General features: G+C 41.0%; 1 protein-coding gene across 2 annotated transcripts in view; it reads right to left on the bottom strand.

Moving 5' to 3' along the window:
- LOC149467084 (ficolin-2-like) overlaps window positions 1-14,638 on the bottom strand; it is a 29,261-nt gene extending 14,623 nt beyond the window's left edge. Inside the window, exons 1-3 of one of the 2 annotated variants that reach the window (XM_089672282.1) lie at window positions 14,501-14,638; window positions 9,057-9,170; window positions 1,588-1,623 (exon numbers count right to left, since the gene is read on the bottom strand). In XM_089672282.1, the coding sequence (XP_089528408.1) occupies window positions 1,588-1,623; window positions 9,057-9,170; window positions 14,501-14,570 (220 nt within the window). In that variant the 5' untranslated portion in view covers window positions 14,571-14,638. The remainder of the gene's footprint in view (window positions 1-1,587; window positions 1,624-9,056; window positions 9,171-14,500) is intronic. The other variant, XM_089672283.1, reaches the window with a different exon arrangement.
- Between the last annotated feature and the right edge of the window lie 548 nt (window positions 14,639-15,186).

Below are 15,186 nucleotides of genomic sequence, written 5' to 3'. Positions count from 1 at the left end.
CAGGGATTCCATTCATCTATACCAGATCTTTTTTGTACAAATAAAGGTTGATGGGGGACCCCCACAAAAAAAAGGGGAAAACGGTGCAGGGGTTACCCCTTGATTCATATCAGGCTCTTTGGGTCTCATCCCTTCTCTTACACTCTGGTACTTTTTTTATAGGGGAATTCCTCACAAAAATGAAGAAAATCAAATCATGAGGTCCCCCCAAAAATCCATACTGGATCCTTATCTGAGCTAGTAGTCCAGGAAAGGGGATGGTGAGTGTGCCCTGAACTCCCCCTTCCTTTCTGAACCATACCAGGCTGCATGCCCTCAACATAGAGGATACTTTGCCAGGGATTCCCCTGGCAAAAGTACCTTATCCCCAAGATGATGAGGAAGGGCCTCTTCCCCACAATGCTAGCTGAGTGGTTGTGGGGGTCTGCAGGTGGAGCTTATCAAAATTTGCAAGCCTACTTTGACAATAAGGGGGCACCCAGATGCTGGCATCCCCAGTGTGAATGAGTAAAGGTTGTGTTCTGTTCTCGCTACATGTTTCCCAGTGTGTAACTCAACATGCAGCTAAACCCTCCTATTCTGCAGACCGAATGTAATCCTGAAGCTTTATTAACAAAACAGGGTGGGTAAAACTATGGGGAAGTCAGATAAGAAGTACATACAATCAATGTTATAAAAAACCAAGTGAAAAAACTAGGCTGCAGATAAGTCCATGCTCACCAGCGATGATGCCTGTACGTGATGTAGGTTTAGTCTATGGACATGTGCTGCATTGATGGCTGGGTTGCTTTTCCCCAGTTCTTAAGATGGAGTCTGAGCTCCCAGGATGCGCCTGTTTCCTTTTCTGAAAATGATGGATGATGGGTTCTTAAAGCTAAACTGTTTCTGACTTTTGTAAAACAGAAATTTATTTTCCAGGCTCCATCTAGTGGCCAAATTTAAGGGAAGACAGTATAATGAATTTCTCTGCTGGAGGCAGAATTGGGTGCATAGTACCCTTACTCAGTCACAAAAAAATAAAAATAAAGTGTAAATAAACACACATTCATTTTTTTAATTGATGTATATCTTCCATCAATCACATTGTCCAGCGATGCAGATCTATGTCAATCACGAGACCTGACACCTGTCAATCCGCGGAAAGAAAAAAAAAACCTAAAGAGTCTGGTATAGAATTTTTTTTTTTTTCGCATAAGGTCCACCTTGGGGGCCTGGTATGAATTCTGAAAGAATCTCCATGCTGTTTTCTTTTTTAAACTATCCCCATCTTCTTAGTTTACCACCATTTCCTTAACAACCACTGACAGCAGAAGAAGGAAGCTGTCATATATAGTACTGTAGTGGGAGAAAAGCTCACTACTATATATGATGTTTAGCTAATGTAAGCCAAAAATCTGAACAAGCAAAGTGTGGTCTGAAACTGTGCCCGGACCGAACCGGGAGCTCGTCCCTTCTGGGGAAGGGTTACATATCTGGAACATTCCTGCCTCATGATCTTAGTTTTCAACATGTTGGTGCTAAATAAATATAGGAAATACTGTAAATACATCAGTTATTCAAGACAATAGTAATAAATAAAGTTCTTACCTTTTTGCCCTTTAACTCCAGGATTGCCATCTACCCCTGTACCGAAACCAAACAAAATGAAATATAATGAATATAAAAATAGGTTTAATGGATGTCCACTTTTTTTGGCAGTAGACCTGGGACATCAGTTCTTCATTAACCACTTGCCTACCAGACACTTTTACCCCCTTTCTGCCCAGGCCAATGTTCAGCTTTCAGCACTGTCGCACTTTGAATGACAATTGCGCAGTCATGCAACACATTGTACCTATATTAAATATTTATCATTTCTTTCACACAAATACAGCTTTCCTATGGTGGTATTTTATCACCACTGAGTTTTTATTTTTTGCATCATAAACAAAAAAAAGAGCAAAACATTTGAAAAAAAAAAGAAGGTTCTCTTTGTTTCTATTATAAAATGTTGCATACAGGTAATTTTTCTACTTCACTAATGTGTGTGATGAGGCTGCACTGATAGGCAGCACTGATGGGCACTGATGAGGTTGTATGGATAAGCAGCACTGATGAGGTGGCACTGGTGGGCATTGATGAGGAGGCACTGATGAAGCTGCACTGATATGCAGTAATGATGGGCACTAATAGACAGCACTGATGGTCGACACTGACGGGCGGCGCTGACTGACAGCACTGACTGGTGGCACTGCTGGGTGGCACTGCTGGGCAGCACTGCTGGGCACTGATGGGCGCAACTGCTTGGCAGTACTGATGGCTGGCACTGCTGGGCACTGATCATCAGTGCCCTAATGATCAGTGCCGATCTGCTCTGTGACAGCTGCCAGCTATCGGCAGTAATTTCCTCATGCTGTGACATTGTCCGCTTCTCTCTTCTCCTTCCCCTTCCCACTGGCAACTGCAAGCACACAATAGGATCCTTCAGGATGGAGATTGGAGGAAAGGTCTGATAAATATGTCATATTAGCCTTCCTTTCCTGAATGAACACAACAAGTGATCAGTACTGATCACTCACTGTGTCCATTCATAAATGAAACATGGTAGACTGTTTTTTTTTTTTTTTTTTATAAGGGGACCCTGTCAGGTTGGCTGTATGAGGCCCAATGGGTTCTAACAGCAGCCTGCATAAAGCTATTATGACCTTACCTCCTGTTATATTCAATCTGATCCAGCCAGGTGCTGCCGCTCTCTGTTGTCCCTCTCTGCATTCTGCATTCAGTGCTGCCATATGCTGAATGTCATCTCCTGATACATTCAGGTGCATGCTCCCACTCTCTGCTCGCCCCCTCCGCAGTCTGCATTAAGCCGCTACCATACACAGGATCTCGTCTCCTGCAACATTCAGCCACAAGCTCCTCCCTGCACCACCCTTTGAGTTCACAGCAGCTCTAACTACAGAGGAGGTATCAGATATCAATGCGCACTGACTGTACTCACAATGGTATCATGTGCGTATTTTTTCTGCACAGAAATATGCAACATGTATGCATTTGTCTATGCAGAAAAAACTCAGCCACCAGCAACATTATGGTGCACACAGTGTACATAGAAATCAATTGTTTTCTCCGAACATGGTGTGAACACGCCCAAAAAAATTCTATGGACCATGCAGGTCAAATCTGCATCATTTTTCCATCAATTCCTATGCATATATGTTGTGAATGAGGCTCAATTGTTCTAGTGCCTTATTTATGAATCACAATATTGGGGAGTTGTTCATATTCACTAAGGCCTTGTTCACACTATATGTGCATAAAAACTGATAGCAAAAAACCTGAGTAGAATATTTGGGGCTTGTTCACACCATGTGCTGAAATGTTTGTTTTTCTAATGTAGGTTTCTGCAAGCACATAAAGAAAACAATTAATTTATATGTGCCCCGTTCACACCACAATATTGGTGTTAAGTGATTTTTTTTTCTGTGCAGAAAAATGCATACATACAGTATTGCATATTTGTGTGTATGAAAAGCAAACCCACTTTTTACATTCAGGAGGTGCTACATGTTTTTTTTTATATTATTTAAATAAATTATTTAATGCTATTTCTACAATAATTGTTGTTATATCTAGAGCTTGCTGACCACATCCAATGTTCCGTGAGCTGTAGATCCGAAATTCTTTTTAGGGGTTGTAAGGAAAAATGTCTTATTAACTGGCATCCATTTAGTTTAATGCCTCCATTTTAGATGTGTGAACAAGCTAGTTTAGTTTTCATGTGTCACTTGTAACAACTCTTTGTTTCATGAATTCAGTTTCCGTTCTGTAGAAACAGAACTGCCTTATATGGTGGTCTTCAGTCATTTGTGGTCGTTATCTTTCTTGATAAGAGTGCAGTATTTCATTGGTCATTACAATATTTTGTTGGTCATTATGACTTTGAAAAAACTGATAGCATGCATTAAACGTTCAGAGATTTAGCTTGCACACTTCGGTGTTTGGAGCTTTGTTTCTCCCAGGCCAGAGGGTGAAAATAGGGAGGATAGGGGCTACAGACATAGGCTGATTCCTATCAGGGTTTCCTGAAATCGCAAACATTTTGCCAAGGGTTCCTCCAGGGTGAAAAGGTTGAGAAACTCTGCTATAGAGTTTCATTTGGGTGACAGATCTGAGTCTGCCCAGGCTGCTGGCATCACATCCAAGATGGCGGTGCCCAGTAGCAGCCTGAGGGTTTTTGGCTGTCTACACAAAAATAGCTTCTACTGGTAAATAACATATCTAAAATACGTAAAATGCACATATACTCAGGCAGCACAGTGGCTAAATGGTTAGCACTTATGTCTGGCAGTAATAGGGTCATTGGTTCAAATCCCAACCATGACACCTGCTGCCTGGAGTTTGCATGTTCTCCCTGTGCCTGCATGGGTTTCCTCCCACAATCCAAAGATATGCTGGTAGATTAATTGGCTCCTGTCTAAATTGGCCCTGATATATGAAAGTAAGTTAGGAACCTTAGATTGTAAGCTCCGTGAGGGTTAGGGACTGATGTGAAAGTACAATATATATGAAAAGCACTGCATAAATTGATGGCACTATAGAACTACCTGTAATAAATAAATATAATCTTATATGAAGACTGCTGTTGAAATGAATGGTCTTGTGACAGGGTCTCTTTAAGAATTCATGTACACAGGGCTTACACAGGCATTTTAGATGTCTGGTGTAATTTCTTGGGGCTTTCCTGTACCCAGGGAGCTGCATGTGCCATGTACAGCCTGCCATATGAGTGAATTAATTATCTGATTGTGTTTCTTTGCATCGGTGTTTACCTGCACATGCACGTCAATGTGTTTTTCAAACGAGCAATTTCAGATTCAGAAAATATGTTGGATGTGCATGCACTTGTAAACGCTGATATGAGGAAGTATCGTCACTTACAAGAGCACTGATGCCTACAGCCATGAATCTGCCCAGAAGGCAGCATGCATGGCTGTAGGCATCAGTGATTAATCTGTTGTAGTACAATGGGCAGCCCATTGAAATGAACGTGTTTAATGCACAGCAGCAAACAAGGCTGGTATGACTGAGCCCTCAGACCAAACAGGTCTGATAAGGTTTAATCAAAATGACAAGAAGCATGGCGGTGCAGGAGAGCATGCTGTGAGTGCTCTTCGGTAAACCTCCATAGCCATCACCCCGAGAACCCTCATGTAGCGGTGCGTGGAGCCCTACCTGAGTCAGCTGAGCCTGGGACGTGAGATGCTGGAGCTGGGAGAGGGGCAGGAGTGGAAGCTGGCCCTGGCCCCGATCCCTAGGAGATGATCCCCCGGCGATCTGAGAGAAGGCGGTGGGGTTGCCGAGGTGACGGAGTAATGCGGCGTGACCACGTGGTCAGCCGCAAAGGAGCATTGGGAAGGGGAGAAGCCGGCCGGCGCTCAGAGAGGAGAAGAAGATGCCGGTTTAATCCCTAACCCACCAGACAGCAGAGGCAGCGGAGACAATGGTCGAACACCCATCAGCAGATGACAGGAGACTGTAGGGACCCTGTAGGAATTCCCCCCGGGACACATTCCAGGAGAGAGAGAGGCGGACAGCAGTGGTTTGGGGCCAGCTCACAGGAGAATTTTCATGAAGGAGGGTGAGTGAAGATGGCCTAAGTTGATAGTAAACTGGGAATCTATGGTGTCTTGGACTGTGTGATATGTATTTAAAAATCCTGTAAAGGAGAGCAGTGGGATTTCCAGGGGGATTTTAAGACATTTGAAAGAAGATAAGAGGTTACTGGCCCGGGAAGAGAAGAGGAAAGGAAGGGTTAACTGATAAAGAACAGACCAATGCTGGCACCCTAATATATATTCTAAAGTCTCCCTCTAGGCTGATTAAAGAGAAATAGATACACAGAAAGGATGAAGAATAAGGGTGCTAAAGGAAGCGGACTTAAAGGTTCCCAGACGGGTACGATTAAAAAATATACGTACCAGGGGAATGTGACTCCAGAAAGGTCTCAAGGTGCAAGTGAAAAAGGGGAAATGGAAATCAGCCTGGAAAACAGCCCTAGATTATCGTTGGGCCTGAATAGTAGTAGCCAACAAAGTTCAGAAAATATAGAGAGAGGAAGGACCTGGAAAATGACTTACAAGTACCGAATAAAAGAGAAATGGCAGAAATGTTTAAAAATCTGGAAAAAGCCTTAAAGCAAGAAATGACAACTATACGACAGGATTTGGGGCATCTGTTACTGAGAGTGGAAGCAACGGAGGAAAAAGTTAAAAATCATACCCAAAACATCTCAGATTTAGGAAAAAGGATTGCTACTATTGGGAACACTCAGAAAAAATTGCTGTATAAGATGGAAGTACAAGAAACAGAGATAGGAGAAACAACCTTAGGATACGAGGAGTCCCAGAAATCTTTAAAGGAGAAGAATTGAGAGAAAAAGTTTGTAAAATTTTTAACTCCATTCTGGATAGACCTGAAACAGAGTTAGTCAAGTTGGAGGGAGTCTATAGATCAGGAAAGTTTCATCAAGGAAAGGAGAAGGAAAAACCAAGAGATACAATTGCTCAGCTGCACAAGTATGAGGAAAAGGAGGAGATTTGGAGAAGGATCAAAGGAAAAACAATTATCAAGTATGGAGAAATGAACATTCAGATCTTTGCGGATTTATCACCTGAGACTTTGTGGAGAAGGAGATCTTTGAAACCCCTGCTTGAGCAGATGAGAGAACGGAATGTACACTATAGATGGGGTAAACCAGAGTGTTTAATCGGATGGAAGAATGGTGTTACAGCATATCTGAGATTTCCAGAGGACCTGAGAGACTTTTGCGATAGACTGGAATTACATAGAACAATTATTAGTGGGTGGGAAGAAGAGGGAGAAATGGATGTTAGGGGAAAGGAGGTCTGGCAGACTATTATAACAGGGAAATGAGGAGGAGTAGAGAGGTGTGGGGTGTTTTTTTTTCTCTGTCCCCTCACCACATTTTCCTCCCGATGATGTTTCCACTAGATGATGACTCATTGGGGCTTTGTGGTTTGTTTGTTTTTTTTCTTTTTTCTCTCTTCACGCACCGTGGAAAATAAAGCTATTAGAAATAAACAGATATATGGAGGGTAATTGGGGTGGTTGGAAGGTGGGAGTGCCGTTCATGAGTGGAGTTTAGCCCTAAGGTTCAATCAAGGGTGGGTATAGACCCACAAATGATTAATAGGCAAATTAGAGGCCTAAAAATGGGAGGGGTGGTGGGGGGAGGGTATTAGGAGGGGAGGGGGGTGGTAAGGGAAGGGAGTAACAGGGGAGGGTGGGTAGGAGGGAATGGGGAAGGGGTATTAAAATTAACACTCTGCATAAGGAAGGGAAGTACAAGGGAACCGAGGGTGGAAACGAGGAAATTGAGGAGAAAAAAAGAGATATGCAAGAAATATGGAAGAGCTACGGTTTATAACATATAATGTAAATGGGTTGAATTGTCCTGGGAAAATATTTAAGCTATTCAAGGAGTTGCAACATAGAGAAGCTTCTGTGGTCTTTTTGCAGGAGACACATCTTGAGATTAAGTCAAACATTAAGTTGAATTCTAGAAACTATCAAACATGGTTTTACGCAGATTCCCCAATTAAGAGAGCAAAGGGAGTAGCAATACGGCTTGCAAAAAACATAAGATTTGAGCTGGAGGAAAGAGTAATAGATCCGGAGGGAAGATTTTTGTTTTTGAGAGGTAGGTTGCAAGAAATGGAATGTTCAATTGCGAATATTTATTGCCCAAATAAGAGACCGGAGTTATATTTGAAAGGTGTGTTGAGAAAATTGATGGCCTTCAAAAAGGGGTGCTTGATAGTGGCAGGGGACTTGAATTTTTGTAAATTCCAAAAATGGATACGACCTCTCCGGTGCAGCGAGAGGGAGGTAGGTCTCTGAGAATGTTAAAAAAAGTGAAGCATGAGTACCAACTGGTGGATATTTGTAGAATAATACATGGAAAAGAGAAAGACTATACCTTCTTTTCTAATGCACACGAGATGTACTTGAGATTGGACTATATATTGGTGGATCATCAACTTATTGAGATGGTGGCTAAAGTAGAGATAGAGGCAATGTCTCTCTCAGACCATGCCCCTGTTACACTGAAATTAGGGTGGAGGAGGCGGCGGACAGTGGGTATTGGATGGAAGTTGAATGAGGCTCTTCTCCTGGATAAGGAGATTGATCAGAAGATTAGAGAGGAGATTGAAAGATTTTTTCAGGAGAATGAGACAGGGGAAGTGTCGGTGGCCACAGTATGGGAGTCCCACAAGGCCTACATGCTACACTACATAAGAGGTATACTGATTGCATCCGGGGCAAAAAAGAAGAGGGAAAGAAGAGAGAAACTTGCGGGGCTGTTAAAAGAAATATTTGACCTAGAGCAGATACATAAAAACAGAATAACAAAAGAGATAAGACAGAAGATAACAAAAAAGAAAGAAGAACTAGAGATACTGATGGAAGAGGAGAAGAGAAGAGTTATTAATAAAGTGGCAAGTGAGAGGTATAGATGGGGAGATAGACCAGGAAAATATTTAATGAGAGCCTTGAGGAAAAAGAAAAACAGGAATTATATAGAAAAAATAAGAAACCCCAAGGGAGAAACGGTTCACTCTACTAAAGAGATCTCCAAGGTGTTTAAGGAATATTATAGCAATCTGTATAATATCACTTCCCAGGATTCAATAAATAAAAGTGGAAATGCAAGTAGAGAAAAAAGAAGGATATATTTAATCAAAATGACAACACCGTGTCAAACAGCAAATTTTCTTTTTTCTAAGCTGTCTTTTACTTCCTTTGAGCATGTCATGGCAAAATTAAGGGTGGTTTTCAAAAAATGTTGCCATACACAATATTTTGCTGTGAAATCATGTATGCTGAAAGCTCATCCCTAGCAAGGTGCAAGGTGCAATTGGGAACATGGGCAAGAAGATCAATGAGAAAAGAGAAGGAATTAGCATAGCTCTGGCTGCCTCCTGACTTAGCACAGTAAATAAGGCTCCTGTGTATACATGCGATAATTCATATACTGTCAACTATCCACTAACCTTTCTCTGAGGGTTCACCAAGTTCACCTTTCTGGCCAGGAGGTCCAGGCAACCCAGGACATCCACGAAGTATAGCCAACTTGTCAGAGCCTTGAATGCCTACAAGTTTTACATCTGTAGGGAAATAGAATTTAGGGAACAGAATATACAGTAAGATGTAACATTGATATTAAAATTACAAAATTATAAAATTGGGGAGGGGCAGAGACGTCACCAGTGATCCGACTACCCATACGGCGAGTATTGTCAGTGTGTGCTGACACACTAAAGAGGCTGGTCATCACCGCTTACAGCGGCTTTTTATATACAAAGCGTGTTTTATCCTTTTATATGTGAGTGCATATTGGGAACTTAATAAAATTCACAATTTATCTATGATAAGACACTATGTCATTTTTTCTTTTTACATGGCTAAAATGAGGAATAACAGAGAGCAGGAATAAGGAGCATTCCAAGGAGGGAGAGGTCTGCCTGTCATTAGGTTAACACGGAAGTATCTTCTCTACACAGACTACACCCATAAATCAGCAGACTGTTTGGGAAAAGAGCACATCGCATTAACTATTTCGTTGAACTCTGCACAAAGTTGGTTAAGACTTTTTTTCATTGGAAAAAATTTTTTTCATTGGAACTTTTATTCACATTATATCTACCATCATTATAATATACATTATTCATTTTTTATTTTTTATCTCTATATACATTTTTATTTTTATTTTTGTCTAATTTTTCTATTATTATTTTTTCACAATTAATGAGTGTATAAATTAATTAGTACACATAATTTGTATTTCTTTGAAATTAATTAGGTGAATATATTTATTTTATTTATTTTTTCTGCTTTTCACGGATTATATCACAATAATTAATATATTAGTTTCTTTAGTAATATTAACTTTAGAGATATGCTATCTCATTGCATCATAAACTGTTCATAACTATACTGTAGAGAGTACATAGTCACCACCATAAGTGAGTAAGCAACCATTAGTCCTAAATAGAGCGCGGTACCTTATACTATATTCAATTTTATCAATATTAGACTCACATATATGAGGGAGAGCAAGGAAGCCAGCGCCCATATTTACATTTATTAAAACATATAGTCATTTTATACACTATAAATTTGTTTTGTATAAAGATCTAGAACACACACTCCAGTGGCTCACAAGTAATCTTTATATAATTTAATAAAATTAAATAATTGGTCACTAATACATGAAAATATTCTGTGCATCAGTTCTCTTCTAGTACCTTCAACTTATGAAATTAATTTCTTGATATTCTAAAGACACTTCTCCACAAGTTTTTTCAAACTGTTTTAGTCAGATACCTTTTCAATACAGCTTATGTATAACTGTTCTGGGAGGTGAAAGCTCTATGTAGATGGTTAACATTACTGTTTGTAGGCAGGTGCAGTTTATCTTACTAACATAACACGTGGAAAAAATATAACAACACCAAAAGTCTTCATTAGTGCAAAACAATAGAATGTAATGTGCTAAAATAAAAGCAGGTGCTGAAAAAGTCCCCAGTCTTCATCTGAAATTCCAATAGGCATGGAAGATGGTCTTCTTTAATACCCAAATAGCCAAGATCCCAGTGTTCAAACAGGAAAAATGCTTACCAGAAATTAATCACCCCCATAATACAGTGCTCATGGTAAGCATGTAACATGAATCCTCCAGCACGGTCACTTTCAGGTTCCCAAGGGTTAATTTATTAGACCCGCAATAATGCATAACATGCCCAAAGAGAAGAAAGGCAAGGAATAGTGTAAATCCACAGAGTAGAAGTCTCATTAGAAAAGATCATAAAAACTTATATAAGACATGGTCAAAAAGCATTCATCCAAACAGATGTAAAGATCCCAGCTGGGCCTGTATGCGTGATGACGTCACAACATCCAGGCCCTGCCCCTACTCGTTTTGTTAAAATATGGAGTTTTCAAGGGGATCCAGAGTGAGGTTACGATACAGAAGAGAATGGAGAATAAGAGGAAATTTGTTCTTCTGAAACCTCAACATATGTCATCAGGGAGGCAGCTGTCTGATAGGATGCAGCAACTCTGGATGACCTTCGCGGCCATCTTTAGTGAGGACAATGCTTACTAAGTACTGGCTCACTGCAGTTGGTGCACAGTTGCGAAGTGGATAGTGTAGGGACAAGTTCCCAGCTGGCTAGGGACAGCGCACTAGCAATACGGAAAGGTTCCCGTCGAGAAGGGACAGATTAGGAAATCTGCTGCTGCTCCACTGATCTAGCACTAGAATAGGCTAAGGACCTCTGCCGGTCTACAGGTGTGCCACATGGATACTTGAGTAACAGCCACCTTCTTCATTCAGATGCTGTTGCCCGTACAGTAAGCACCAATAAATGGGATACCAATCTCTGGCTGTATCAAAGTTCCACTAGTCCTGATATAAGCTAAACTGTGTATTAATAAGACTCTGCCTCCACAATCTTAGGATCGCTGAGAAAGCTTCTGCCACTACCTTGACACGTAATTGCTACTTCTGTTTAATTCAATAACATGCATGCTAATAACTTGGTCTCTCTGTCTCTTTCCTCCATCTTGGGTACCAGCCATCTGGCTCCACCCACAACTTGATTGAGAGTAGGGATGAGCAGGGGCGGACTGACCATTTGGAAACTCGGCACTGCCCGAGGGCCCGGGGTCAGTAGGGGGCCCCATGAGATTCCCCTGGTACCTTTTTCATAGGCTTTTTTGAGTTTGGGCAAGGACACAGGGGCCCCATGATCCCCTATTGCCCTGGGGCCCTATGAGTTGTCAGGGGAGGAGGTTTGAGTTTTCCCCTACCATGGATCTGTGATGAATCCTGTGGGTTTGAAATTCACAATCCTGGCAAATTTATGTGCAGATTCACCCATAAGATTTTTTTAAACCATAATGAACTCACTATAAAAGAAAGGCTCAAAGAAGAAGAAGCCCTAGCATGACTATACAGGAAGTTGATGTAGGGATAGGATAGAGAGGAATGACAAACAGCACAGGGAAAGATTAGGACCAGTTAAGAAACTACATTATTTCTCATTGCTAGATTTTGGGAAAATCACTTTCTTTGCTGTTAAACCATAGCCAAATATACACTGCCAGAATATGCTTTCCATGAAAAGTGTGCGGTTCTGTAACACTGTGTACAGCTCTATTGCATCCAGCAAGTATGTACAGTATTGTTTTTATTCACATTGGTACATATCCACTATGGCAGTGCCCAGATTTCCATACCTTTACAATAGGCTCTGTTTAGGGTTAATAGGTGATTAAGCGGGACCCACACCTCTGATCTTTGAGGTATATACAGTATAAGAAACATAACCAAGTGCTTAACTTATGTTATGAATAAGCGCTACGGAGTGTGAAATGGGTCAACATTTCTCCTGATTATAATTTTAACTTGTGTGCTGAGAACTTTTTGATACTTCCGTGAACATTTTTCAGTAAATCATCATGTCCTACCGAAATGTGTAGCCATTTCCTTCTATTGTTTACTGATCAGTGTCTGCAGCTTCTGATCAAAAATTTTTTTCCAACAAGCCCATTTGACAGAAGTTGATTGTTAGATCCACTTCTGCTGAGCAGGAGCAGGCACACATGGATCAAAATACGGCCGGTCCCTGGTGAACAGGCTCAGTTTCTGATCATCTATGGCCAGCTTTAGAGCAATACATATAGTAATTTTTGACTTACAAATCCATACTTAACCACTTGCCAACCGCAGATAGCCAAATGACGGCTTCACTGTGGCCGGCCAGTTCTGGGAGGGCATCATATGACGTCCTCCCAGAACACGCTCTCCCTCGTGTCCCCAGGGGCGTGCCACCTAGCGATCTCCGTGATGTGTCCTATGGACACAGCTGATCACGTGATGTGGTAAAAGGCCAATCACAGTGGCCTTTTACCACGTGATTAGCCGTGTCCAACGACACAGCAGATCACTGGTAAATGCAGTTGCGTGAGGAAAGTACTGCCGATAACTGGCAATTGCCAGAGGATGGATCAGCACCGATCATCAGTGCCCTGATGATCAGTGCCCATCAGTGCCTAGCCGTGCCGCCCACCTGTGCCCATCATTGTTGCATAACAGTGCCGCCTCATCAGTGCCGCCTATCAGTGCTGCTTATCTGTGCCCATCAGTGCTGCCTATCCGTGCCACCTCATCAGTGCATCTATCAGTGCTGCCTATCAGTGCAGCCTCATCAACGCACATTAGTGAAGGAGAACAATTACATGTTTGCAAAATTGTATAATAGAAACAAAGGAAAACTTTTTTTTCCAACAATTTTTGCTCTTTTTTTGTTTATAGCACAGAAAATAAGACACCCAGTGGCGATTAAATACCACCAAAAGAAAGCACTATTTGTGTAAAAAAAAGAGAGGAATTTCATATGGGTACAATGTTGCATGACCGCAAAATTGTCATTCAAAGTGCGACAGCGCTGAAAGCTGAAAATTGGCCTGGGCAGGAAGGGGGTATAAGTGTCCGATAGGCAAGGGGTTAAATAGCATTTTTATTTTTTAAACCAGAGCTTAGTGTCTCTCCTAATGGGTACTTATTAATAACTAATCTTTGTTTAATCATGTCCTTCTTGAAATATCTGCATTTTAAAAGAAGTGGGTGAACTTATTAAGTTTACAGGTGACTGTGAAGTGTGCAGAGTGGCTAAAAAGTATTTCTTGCTATTCTTCAAGTCTCTTGCACAATGAGACATTGTCAGTGCTCTATTTAACAAGATGCCTTTTTCCCCATGCATACCATCCTCTTTCTTAATCTATAGAGATTCAGAATCATCTGGTTCCTTATGTGTTCCTAGAATTGCTTTTTAACATCATAAACCTGTCACTTGGCCAAAGTCAGATTGATCCACTTAGCTCCAAACATTCCAGAAGTATTTTAATTCAAATGTCATGAAATTCAACAACGCTGTTGGGTAATAGAATTAGGATATTCATTCTAAATGCTCTCTCCTTAGTTATTGAGCATGTAAAACTCAACATATAACATCTTCTCATACTGTGGTATGTCTGCCACCAGGAGCGCTTGCGTGTTCAATGTAATGAACTCTGTTGTCTTTCACCAAAGTATTGTTAACCTTATTAAGGAAAGACATATTGTTTATCATAGTTTGAAATAAAGTTGTTAGTAACAAATTACATCTGCCTTGACTGCATCTTGCTGCATAACATAATCCTCAGTGGAACAATGTTAGACATTCCCAGTGTCAGCTTATCTTTAGGGAAAAGAACGATAGTTGTTCAGTCTGGGCATACTACTTTCTCTGTTCACATTGGTTGTGTAGAACTGTCAGGACTGACGTATAAGCAGCGGGTCATCTGGACTGTTAGCTAATGTCCATGAGAACCTCTAAAATGTTTGAGAACCTCTAAATCGTCCCTTCTACAGTTTTATGATTAGACTTACCTGGACAAGTCTCTTCAGTGTGTGTAAGAGAGGTCATCAAACACAATATAGAGGCTACCAAAGTCCACATAGTGGCTAAAAATGTTGCTTTTCTTCAGGTCTCTTTTAGAATGAGGTTTTGTCTGTTTTCTGTTTGTTAAGATATCTAAGTAACTCCTCCTCCCCATTCCTCTTTCCTAACCAATAGTGATTCTTGCACAATTCACAGTCATCTGTTGTCCTTGTGCTCCTAGAATTGTCTGCAATTTACATCGAAAATACTTGACCTGTGTAAGAACTGCTGTGTCTCCTGCCCCAGCTAGATCCTTCTGGCTCCAAACAATGCAGATGTGTGCTTACTCAAACATATCAAACAGTAATCAACATTGTTAATTAAAGCCAAAGCCATTTCTAGGGATCATTTTGCACAGCTACTTGCCTTTTGTTCAGTTATTTCCTACATACCATACCTTGTCAAGCTCATACATAGTTGTTAGATCCTAAAGCATATGTCAAAGAGAAAAAAGGAACAAAATGTAGTACAACTCTGTAATGCATGCATATTTCCCCACGATTTATCCTTTTAAGACCCTGCTAGTATAAAAAAATAACTTGACTAGGGGATCAAGTTCACCGATACCATGGGCTTGCAGCACATCCAGGGGGTTTGAAATTTACACTCCTTGCTAATTAGAGTATATGTGAAC

This window comes from Staurois parvus, unplaced genomic scaffold (genome assembly GCF_062004578.1).
Source record: "Staurois parvus isolate SC_StPar_1 unplaced genomic scaffold, SC_StPar_1.0 ptg000124l, whole genome shotgun sequence".
NCBI lineage: Eukaryota > Metazoa > Chordata > Amphibia > Anura > Ranidae > Staurois > Staurois parvus.
Note: the sequence above shows the minus strand (reverse complement) of the source record. Positions and strands in the feature narration are given on the sequence as shown.